A 12,141-nucleotide genomic window follows, 5' to 3' on the forward strand; every position below is an offset into this window, starting at 1 on the left:
TCGGGCAGGGAACGGAGGAAAGCGAGTTTTCTGGGAACCAAACTCCAATAAGGTGAGTCCCTTCAGTAGAAAAAGTTAAATGAAACTGTTGGAGAAATTTAAACGGTTAGGATGGCCCGAACAGCAATAAAGGTTGCACTAACGTGCTGTTAAGAGGCACTAGAACAAAATGTACAATAGAGGTTATTTGGGCCACAATTTAGCCACTGTCTGGCTCTCTTTGCATGTCCTGTTTTTTCTTCTACTTCAATGGAGTTCATTAAGGAATACTGAAAACCTTAGCATTTGCAGTGCTCTGATGCATCGTTTTCATACTAGGGTTTCTGGACTCCAAGACTTTGCCTGGCCATCAGATCAATATTTTTGAGTAGCTGACATTGTTTATCTGGAAATTATAATATGGGTTAATGGAAGATCCACACACAAGTTCAAGAACTACCCTGTTAACATGCTGAACCTATGCCTTGTCACTCCATCGTAAAAGCTTTCAATCTCAAAACAGGGAAATGATAATCTCAAATGTGCCACTGGGGATACAGAACTTTGCATTAAATTGCCATGAAATCTTCTCCAAGACATCGATAGAGACAAAATGAACCAAATGACCTCGTACTGTAAACTTCAGTTGTTCTAGTGTCTCTTAACAGGACATCAGTACAACCTTTAATGCTGTTTATGCCATCCTGACCTAAATTAGGAATCTTTTCAAATTCTTCCAACAATTTTATTTAATTTTTTTCCTGAAGTCCCTGGCCTTACTGGAGTATGGTTCCCAGAAAACTTGCTGTCCTCCATTCCCTGCCTATATATCCATTATTCCTGCATATGTTTGACAGTGTCTCTTCCATTAAGGAGTGAGGCTGAGTGAGCAAAACATAAACCCCCAAAAAAACAAAACAAAAATATTTCTGAAATCACAAGGCATTTAGGCCTTGATCGTGGTCATAACCCACCTGAGCCAGTGTCTTTTGCTGGTGTTAGTGTGACAGCAAATTGCATCATACTGGTCTGCAAGCCAAACGATTAGAATAATGTAAAATGCTGTAGTTGTGTCATTGAAGAATTCAGACATTATGGCTTCCATCCCTGGAGGGAAAAAACACAACAAAAAATATCAGGGAAAGGTAAATCAGGAAAGCCTGCATATTCAAAATTTGCATTAAATATTTAAAACTAAAAGCCCAGAGCCAAATCTCAGCAAAACTCCACAATTTCAAAACGATGCCTACAAAATTTGCAACTGAAAATTTAAAAGTGAAGAGAGCCAATCAGCAAAATTATGGATAGGAATGCCTTAACGGAAATGGAAATATCCCAGATTACTTCCACCCCAATTCAAGAAGAATTTCTGGGCCTATTCTGTTTTTATAGTGGATATTTTCTTTACCCTTGGCCTATAGAAGATGGGCTGGTTGCAGTGAGACAAGCACAGAACATTCATTTCTACTGTGTTTTTATTTCCCAAATACAACGTGGATTTAAGCTGGTTTGTTTTTCACAGGAATGATTTATTAAGTCAATACGGATCATTTCCACAAAAGATATGCTATTGTGAAACCTCCCATTTTAGAGCATTTCAAAGGACACAATTTGTAGATGACAATAAAACAGCTTGCCATTTAGTATAATTATTAAGCAAATGACCAGTAACTAAGAAACACAGGAGTGTGATATGAGACAGCAACCAGCATTTGTGATGAGCTTTCCTCACACATCTTCAGTAGGAGGGAGAACACTGCCCCAAAGAACACCAGTGACACTAAACTGAGATAATGGACGGGGCAGCAAACATAAGGAGGAAGAAACATAGCTGTACTTGGCAACAAAGGAGGGAGATGAAACAAGTGATCAAAATTAAAAATAAAAATAAAATTGAGGAAGAACAGAAAATGAAAGGTAATCTTGATGAGAACTCCTTCACCATGATGAAATGCAGCAGTCATTTTAAAACCAGATCTGGCTCTTTTGTATGCATATATGGACATATTTTGCACTAGGGTATCTGGGAATTTGGGAAGGATTAAACAAATAAATCTTTAAAGAATAACTCAAGATAAGCCTACACAATGGTCTCGCGTTCAATCATTTATATTTTAAATATATGCTGTATGGGATGAAAACACACAAACTTATATAATGATGACATTTCAAAAAATCATTCTTAGATGTGAAATGCTTTGGAACATCCCAAAGATGCAATAAAGTACTACTTAGAAGTATTTTTCCTTTTCTAATATTTACAAACTCTGCAAAAGGTTTTCTTGCTCTTGCCAAAGGTTACGTAATTGCACATAATGTTTTACAGATGCGAACAGTATGTACAGCTGACAGGGGAGAATCCTTCCCACCATTATTCAACAACCAAATTGTCCTAAAAGTCCATCTCAAGGAATGGCTTATCCTAGATGGGTGCCATCTGAACTTGATGGGAAGTAATATTGCAGTCAGTGATGATATGATCATAGTAGCTGGCCAATTGAAACTTAGAAGCATATGCGGATGTAAAAAAATGCAACCTCCTATCTCAAGTTTTAGTTGATGTTTTGTGGCCTTTGAGACAGAATGAGTCAGCCAACATCTGAGGTGGAAGTACCCATCAGTTCTCCTTTTCTGGAGGACTGGCCAGGTAAGAGACCCAGACCAACATATGGAGATCTTTACTTCAATGCCAATTGATTACTTTGATACACACACCACATAGAACAGCTGTATATTAAATAGAGACAGGGAAAGTGTCTGCTCATCATAAAAAGTGGTCCTGTGACATCTCTTGAACTCATGCTTTATGTCATAGAATTTATAGTGCAGGAGGCCATTCAGCCCATCGAGTCTACTCTAACCCCTGAAGGATAACCCTACCCAAGTCCACACCTCCACCGTATCCCCGTAACCCAACCTAACCTTTGGACACTACAGAGCAATTTAGCGTGACCAATCCACCTAACCCGCACATCTTTGGACTGTGGGAGGAAACAGGAGCACCCGGAGAAAACCCATGAAGACACAGGGAGAACATGCAGACTCTGCAGAGACAATGACCCAAGCCGGGAATCGAACCCGGATCCCTGGCACGGTGAGGCAACAGTGTTAACCACTGTGTTACCATTCCGCCCATAGCGGGCAGATCAAAATGCATACAAATTCTGGCAGAATTGCCTTTTTTTGATTTATTGCTTGCATGCATGCTTATTAGTTCCTCAAAGGTAGACACTTGCCCAACGACCTCGGATTTGATGTTTTTTCCCTGAAGACCAGGAATTTGGGGTGGGATGGGGAGAGGGGAAAGAGGAGGAGTAAATATTAACTGCTCTTTCTTTGAGGTGATGAATCAACTGTATTCAGTGTAAACCTGTTCTAATTCCTCAAGTTTTTTTGCCATTAAACGTGCAGCTTTCCATTTTTATTTCAAATTCAATAGAAAGACAGGAACATCAAGAAAAATGCTACTCAACACAAATCATTCTTACCAACAAGTGCTAGTATCACAGTAAGTAAAGGAGCTGCAGGAAATGCAATTGTCATGTTCATCTCCAACATCTGCAACAAATCAACTGAAAGAAAAAAGTTAATTAATTGATAAATATGGCATGCTAATGTTTCAGGTCTTATATTAGACTTCATGGCTCCTTTTCAAATGCACAAGCCATTTTGTTTCCAATTTGATTAGGCACTGCACCGCAGCTGCAATATTTGGAACTATGATGCAGATTCTATGATTAAAAATATAATGGGGGAAGTAGTAGTAAACATTAATTATTATTTTACCTAACCGTTTTGTATTATAACCATTATGCCCTACAGGTAAACAAAGCATGTAGCAGGTGAGAAAGCTACAATAACCCATGTTATAGAGGTTATCAGATGTTACGTAGATTAACATAAGACAGACAGCACAGAAGTGGGCCACTCGGCCCAACCTGTACATGCTGTATATGTGCTACCTGAGCCGCCTCCTGTCTTTTTCTCCATCAGCAGAACCCTCTATTCTCTTCTCCCTGATGCACTGATTTAGCCTTCCCTCAATTGCATCTATGCTAACCACCACTCAGTAAAAATCTTTCTTCTGAATTTCACATTTAATTTCTTAGTGACTATCTTACATTGATGGCCTGTAATTTAGCTCTTCTGCACAAATGAAAATATTCTCTCCCAGTCTATCTTTCATAATTGTGACGCCCACTGTTAGGTCTGCCCTCTTTTTAAGCCTGTTCCAACTTTTGCATTTCTGGCATCATTTTCATAAATCCTTTTTGCACCCATCACTAGTGTCGCGATACCTTTTATAATATGCGGACTAGAACTGTCCACCATAATCCCAGTGTGGTCCAACCACAGTTCAATACAAGTTTAGCATAAGTTCTCTGCTTTTCAATTCTATCCCTCGAGAAATAAACCCTAATGCATGGTTTACTTTTTTTTTTATAAATGGTTTTAATCTGCATCACCATTTTTTAACGATTTATGTATTGATACTCCACAATTTCTTTGCTCTTTTACTCCATTTAATTCTTACTTTTCAATTAATATGTGGCCTCCTCACTTTTCTTACCAAAATATATCAGAAATAGTGATGAAATAGTGGTGTATAAGACTTCTTTGGCACCAAAATTAATGTTTAGGCCAACACTTGACATACAAGTCAAATTCCCTTTGATGCCAAGAAATTTGGTGGTACTTGCGTGAGGAGTTGGCCTCAATTCTTCTCCCAGAAATGCATATATGGGACAGCACGGTGGTACAGTGGTTAGCATTGTTGCCTCACGGCGGGTCACTGTCTGTGTGGAGTTTGCACATTCTCCCCGTGTTTGCGTGGGTTTCGCCCCCACAACCCAAATATGTGCAGGGTAGGTGAATTGGCCACACTAAATTGCCCCTTAATTGGAAAATAAATTGAATTGGGTACTCTAGATTTATCAAGAAAAAAGAAATGCATATATGGTTCACCATACAAGTCCACACATGGGATAAAACAGGTGATCTGGCCCATGTTGGCAAGATGCACAGGAGTTTAAGACATGTCCACATAGAGCAGACCATGTTGTGAACAAAGGACAGAAATGGGTTCTTCAGCAAAAAGAATTAAGTATGAAGCTTGTTTCAAGCTAAACATTGTAGCATTTACTAACTCATTAAATAACTGTGCTGCAAGGGAATTTGATGTTTATGCAATTAAGTGGACCTAATCAAACCCCGAATCCAGCAAAAGTTTCAAAGCAATAACTAGTTGGTGTAGCCACTCTATGGAACGAAAATGCCCAGTGCTGCAACAGGAGACTATGATCGTTCAGAGACTCCGAAAAGATCTGAATACCAAAATCACCAGTTTCCAGGGATTCATCATCAGACATTGATAAAAACGTGTACCCATTATGTCACACTGGCAACATGGATGATGCATCCATGTATTTTGATATGCCTACCAACTGAACCGTGGAGTGGAAAGTCCGAAAACAAATCTAGTGAAAACCGCAGAACGTGGGAAAACTCGGTAGTTCCTGTCTGCCTGGCCGATAGAACTAAATTTAAACACGTGGTGCCAGAGAGAATGTACACATCCATGACAAACGTTAGAACAAAGTGACGGTGTGGACTGATAACATGTGAAATAGGCACCCGGTGACCTGCCCAAAGAATGAAGCTTATTAGTGTGGGTCATCCCATATAACTGATGAAATCAAGAGGCACCTGCAAAGAACTAACAACCACATTGCAATATACCAGGGGTATAATGTCCGTAGTTCAACCTTCAGATGCGTGCCTCAACAAACCAATACACGGATCATGTTTGTGCAGGATGGAATAGGTAGATGGCAGATAGAGAAAACACCTTAGCAAAGAGCGGAAATATGCATGCTGCCCTGCTTGGTGTTTTGTGTGGTTTCGCCATCAAATCGTAGGATGCTATTAATGCAAATTGTCATTACAACATTCAAAATAATGTTACGATACCTTGGGCTAGGGCACGGTCAATTACAGCCCCCTTTGACCTGAAGTCGCAATACAATTGAATTAACCAATAATTTTTTGAAACATACTTTGTCTTTGGTCCTTGGCTGTCTAATAATTGCAGTCACCAGGTTTGTAAATGTAAACACAATTACTTTTTCTTTATAACAAGAACTATAATGAAATATGCAGCAAATATAACTGGTCAACTATTATCTAATTCCTAACCCCCCCCACTTTAACTTGCCCCCAAACTCTACATATGTGTGCACACCACACACACAGGTCTCTGCAGTTTCATAAATACAGCAGCCTTTCTGAAGAAAACGAGAGAGAGCAGGTCCTTTCCCGAGTGTCCAGGGACCTGACCCTGCTTTCCTTAGGTCTCTGGAAAACGTCTAACTCAGGTAGGATCAAGTCACCACCTATTACCAGGCAGAATAAGGCCTTTTGGCCAATTCATTAGCCACCAGCAAACCAATCGAACCAAGTCCCACCCCATCTCTCAGATGCCATAGATGTCGGAGTTCTGTTGTTCAAAAACCAGCACCATATACTCTGCTACAACTTTTTGAATTCCTCATTCTCTCTGCTGCTTGACTTAAAGATACATGTCCATTAAGCATCCATGGATCAAAAGGATAACAGCAAAAAATAAAGGGAAAATAAAGGAATCACCAGTAAGGACCCTTACAATGTAGAACATCCAATTCAATGGGTGAAGAAGAAGATGATTTTCTGTGGAGGGATGATTCCGAAACAGAAAGTGCCAAATCTGATCTTGAGTGAGATATTGTTAGGACAATGTCAGTCAAAGTTACTCGAATTCAATGAACTCAGCGTCACATGCCTAAGACAATGAATTAAAGAGAACAAACTCAACCACTGCAGATTATCCATATAACTGAAATCCCTCAACCCGGAAACCATTCTCGTAAATCTTTTCTGTGCTCTCTCTAAAGTCTTCGCACCCTTCCTAAAGTGCAGCGTCCAAAATTGGACAATGCTCCAGTTGAGGCCGAATCAATGTTTTATAAAGGTTCATCATAATGTCTTTGTTTTTGCACTCTAAGCCTCTATTAAGTCTTTAAAATTTTTTATTTTTTTTTCACATTTTCATCCAAATTTAAATCCACCAACAATCAACAATAACAAATACAATGCCAAACGCCTAGTCAACAATCCCCATCTCCCCCAACCCCCAACATTTTAAATACAAACATCAAAGAAAAGGAATCAGGAATCCACCCATCCATAGGCACTAACAACATACACAGTCCAATCCCCCCCGGCAACCCCTCCCCACTTTCAATGTCGCTACTACTACCGGACTCCCTGAGTATTTCCCCGGGGCCATCGGGAGCAGCGCTGTTGCCAACGTCCTCAACCTCAACACCCTGCACAGACTCTCCACCATCCTGACCCACTGAGAGTTCCCCCCTCTAACCCAGCTCCTCACCTTCTCTGCATTCGGCGCCCAGTAATAATATAGTAAATTCGGAAGACCCAACCCTTCCGACTGCCATCCTCTCTGCAACAATACCCTCCCAATCCTCGCCACCTCCTCCCTCCCCTCCCAACAGCCCCCCCCCCCCCCCTATATAAATGAGGTAATCATCTTTTCAACCTCCTTGAAAAATGCTTCTAGCAGAAAGATCGGCAGGCACTGAAAAATAAACAAAAATCGTGGCAACATATTCAGTTTAATTGCCTGGACCCGACCTGCCAGCAAGAGAGGAAGATCATCCCATCTTGTCAGATCTGCTTTCACCATCCCCACCAAACGAGTAATGTTGTACCTACAGAGCCCCCCTCAATCCGTGCCACCTGCACACCCAGGTATCTAAAGTGAGTCCCCACCCTAAGGAATGGTAACCCCCCCCAATTCTGGCCGAGACACCACAAAATATTCACTTTTCTCTAAATTAAGTTTATATCCCGATAAAGACCCAAATACTTGAAGCAACTCCAATTTGCCCCCCATCGACCCACTTGGTTCCGATACATACAACAGCAAGTCATCCGCATACAAAGATACCCTATGCTCTACCCCCCACACTATCACTTTCCACACCTCCAAACTCCTCAACTTGATGGCCAATGGCTCAATCACAAGCGTGAACAACAGGGGGGGGACATAGGGCATCCCTGCCTGATCCCAGGTGCAGAGCAAAATATCCCGAATTCATGTTATTCGTGCGGACACTCACCCTCGGCTCCTTATACAGCAGCCTTACCCAATCTACAAATCATGGCCCAAAACGCTCCAGAATTGCCATCAAATACCCCCACTTTACTCGGTCAAATGCCTTCTCAGCGTCCAATGCCACAACACCTCTGTCTCCCTCCCCTCTGCCGGCGCCATAACCACGTCCCATATCCTCCTAATGTTCGAAAAGAGCTGCCTCCCCTTCACAAACTCAGTCTGATCTTTATCTATCACCTTCGGGAGAAACTCCTCCAACCTACCCTTCCCCCCTCACCACTGCCTTTAGAGCTTCCCAAACCACCGCCTGCGAAACATCCCCCGTACAATTGAACCCCTCGATTGAGTTCGAATTCCTCGATTACTTTCCCAATCTTATCACAGAACCCTTAGTCCCCCAACAACCCCACATCTCATCTCCACCCCGGCCTCTGCACTCAACCCCTCTCCAACACCATATCCACCCAATGTGGTGCATGGTCCGATATCGCAATTGCTGAGAATTCCGATCCCTTAACCCCTGTCAGCAGTGTTTTCCCCACCACAAAAAAGTCAATTTGCGAATAAACCTTGTGGACCAAGGAGAAAAAAAAAAAAGAGTACTCTCACTCCCCCAGGTGCAGAAACCTCAAAGGGTCCACCCCTCCCATTTTTGCTATTAGTCCAGCCAACGCCTTCGTGCCCCCCCCCCCCCCCCCCACCCCCCCCCCCCCCCCCCACCACCACCCAAGGGACAAGCGAGCACGGCCGTGACCTGTCCAATCTCGGCTCCTGCACCAAGTTCCAGTCTCCACCTGTAAATCCAAGTCGGGGATGGCTCCACACACCTTCTTCACAAACCCTACATCATCCCATTTGGGACCATACATGCTTACCAGCGCCACCAGCCACCCCTCCAATGCCCGTCACTATGACATACCTGATTATGCCATTTCAATCTTCCCGACCACCTTCAACGATGTGCGCACATATACATGTCTCCGTGTTTGTGCAACCGCTTCAGAATTGCACCCTTCAGTGTATATCGCCGCTCCTCGTGTGTCCAACAAAAATGTATAACTTTGCAGATCCCAGTGTTAAATTTACCTGCCCATTCCACAAGCTTGCCTATATCCTTAAGTCTATCACTATCTCTAGTTTGTTATACTTACAAGTTTTGTGTCAACTACAAATTTTGAAATTGTCCTGTCCAAGTCATTAATGTATATTAAGAAAAGCAGTGGTCACAGTATAACCCCTGGGGAACACCGTTGTACACCTTCCTCCAGTTTGAAAAATAACCGTTCACCACTATGTTTCCTGTCTCTCAGTCAATTTTCATGCTGCCACTATCCCTTTTTTCCCCCACTGGCTTTTGTGGCATTTTATCAAAGACCTTTTGCTTTGACAGTCATGGCTCAGTTAGTAGTACTCTTGCCTCAATCAGAAAGTTGTGGGTTCATGTTCAACTCCAGATGGAGGGCAGTTTTCAAGGCCAACATTTCAGTGCTGTTACTGAGGGAATACTACACTGTGCTATCTTTTGAACGAAATGTTAAACCGAGGCCCCATCTGCCATTTTAGATGGATGTAAAAGATTTCTTGGGCACTATTTTGAAGAGGAAGGGAGTTCTTCCGAGTATCCTGTCTAATGTTTATCCCTGAATCAACATCACAAAAATGGATCATATTGTTGTTTAAGGGAATGCACTGTGCACAAATTTCTTGCTATGTTTCCTACATTACAATACCTTTAAAGCACTTAATTAGTTGCAAACTGCTGAGAAGTCTGGTGGCTGTGAAAAGCACAATAGAAATGTAGGTCTTATTATTTTTGAAATCCAGATAGATTACATCTATTGCAAATCCTCATCAACTCTCATCTTCAAGAATTCAATGAGATTGGTCAAACAACTTTCCCGTTTGAAATCCATGCTGACTCATTATAATATTTTTGGTTTCTAGATATTTTTTCATTTTCTGCTATAGTAGGGATTCCACTATTTTTCCCTTTACTGATGTTGAGCCTACTGGTCTATGTAGCAACCTAAAATGGCTGATTCCCGAATAATTTGGCCAAAACCCGATGTAAAATGGCTAACTGAAAAGGCTGATGGGAAAATCAGCCAACAGGGCACAAACGGACAGCTGCAGACAGAACAGTGTATTCGGCTCTGGGGAAGTCGGCCCAGATCGATACCTGCGACCATTAGCAGCACATCAACCCAGCCATCTGCAGTTTAATCTGCTATCCCCGGAAACAATTGCAACAAATTAGCAATTGAAACCCAATCCAGACCTCTTGGCGCCAGCAGTGGCCGAGACAAAGAAAGGTGAACGACCACCCCCCCGATCAAGGAATCGCCCCATTATTGGAGCATATCGAACCCAGTGATTGAGACCAAGTCCAATCACTTGGGACCAGGGTCAAGGACCGCCCCGAGAGGCGGGAAACCCCTGGGGACTATAAAGATAGGGGCCAAGTTCAGATCGACCCTTCTCTCCCTTCTGCTCCTGCTCGCATCCTTCGCAAGAACCATCGACAAGAAACCGTAAGTTTGACTCCAGCGATCGCTGCCCGATAAGAGACTCCTAGCCATCGACCTGTATCAGCCTTTGAATCCCGCAGGCCAGACCCAATTCGATAAGCCATTCGTTTCCCTGACCTGGTGGGCCATTCCCAAAGTTAAGTATTGGCCTGTAGTGGTAGGTAGTAGTCTAGAACGTAGGATTATTGTATAAGTATTTATTGCTGTATATAATAAATGATCGTTGATTTAACATTTACTAAGCGGTGTGCTGTCTTATTAATCATAACTAGAGCTTGAACCACGTGGCGGTATCAGAAAGATACCTGGCGACTCGTGAGCAAAGGTGACAGAATTAGAGCTAATAAAACTAAGGCTAATAAGAGCAACATCTATAGTTCCCCCAGACATGTTCCATCTCCTTTCTTAAATACAGGTGTAACATTAGCGTCTGCCAGTCCTCTGGCACCCTCTGTTACATCTTTCCTCGATTAAAAAAAATGCTGAATGCAATCTGCCTGGACCTGCGGTTTTATCTTCTTTATGTTTGATTAATTTATTTAATATTTCTCCCTTTTATTATAAAAGCTATTATCCTTAAACTCAATTCCTTATTCCCATCCCAGCTTTTCTTTCTGTACAATACGCTTGTACCATTATTTTGTTTTATTTACTTTGATAATGTAATTTCATTGTTTCTCTTGGCTTTCCTATTCGCTTTTCATGCTCTCCTTTGCTGTTCATATACTTGGTGTATGCCTCCTCTCGACCCTCTATTTTTTTCCTTATGTCTCTATTTATCTGTGATGTCATTAGTATTTAGTTTGTTGTTTTTTTTTTAAAAATGGGATATAGTTTGGATGCTGTTGAATAGGTATGAAACTACAGTATTCAAATATAGGCTTATTTATTGTGCTTATAGTTAAGTGTCAAATTAGCACTCTAGCTGATTTGCAAAACTGGCTTTACTGGGTCATAACTTCCATGGAGTGACAGAGTACGATTGCCATGCCACTCCAGGTTTTTATTTTTTAAAACCTGGAAATCCAGTGCTGCTTTCTCACCCAACCTTCCAACTCGGGCCAGGGGGAGACTGCTGCAGCAGGTTTCCAAGGCCTTCCATCGAGGGCAAATGAACCAGATGTATGGGAGTCCTTTTTTTACAGCACTAGCTGTAAAGCAGGTAAGTTAAAGGTTCAGTCACTTTGAGAAGCCAGGAAGAAGGTGTATGTATGCGTGTGTAGATCCGTGTATATATGTGCGCACGTTTGTGGTGTGTATGTGTGAGAGAGGGGGAGGGTGGGAGAAAAGAGGGATAGTCGCCAGGAGCAATCACCTGATAGGGTCAAACATATGATGATCCATACAAGATTGCAGAGGATGTAGACAATATCGAAATAACTTTGCAACACTAAGCATGCGCCTCCTTTAAGAGGGATTGATATCTATGGAGGGCCACAGTGGATATGAAATGCATGTGCA

General features: G+C 42.0%; 1 protein-coding gene across 2 annotated transcripts in view; it reads right to left on the bottom strand.

The window, feature by feature from the left end:
- Nucleotides 1-12,141, bottom strand: part of tmem259 (transmembrane protein 259) — a 97,199-nt gene that overhangs the window by 8,317 nt on the left and 76,741 nt on the right. For both annotated transcript variants that reach the window (XM_072482681.1, XM_072482680.1), the window contains exons 8-9: nt 3,468-3,551; nt 954-1,086 (exon numbers count right to left, since the gene is read on the bottom strand). In XM_072482681.1, the coding sequence (XP_072338782.1) occupies nt 954-1,086; nt 3,468-3,551 (217 nt within the window). The remainder of the gene's footprint in view (nt 1-953; nt 1,087-3,467; nt 3,552-12,141) is intronic.

The sequence above is a fragment of the Scyliorhinus torazame genome, chromosome 18 (assembly GCF_047496885.1).
Source record: "Scyliorhinus torazame isolate Kashiwa2021f chromosome 18, sScyTor2.1, whole genome shotgun sequence".
Classification (NCBI taxonomy): Eukaryota; Metazoa; Chordata; class Chondrichthyes; order Carcharhiniformes; family Scyliorhinidae; genus Scyliorhinus; species Scyliorhinus torazame.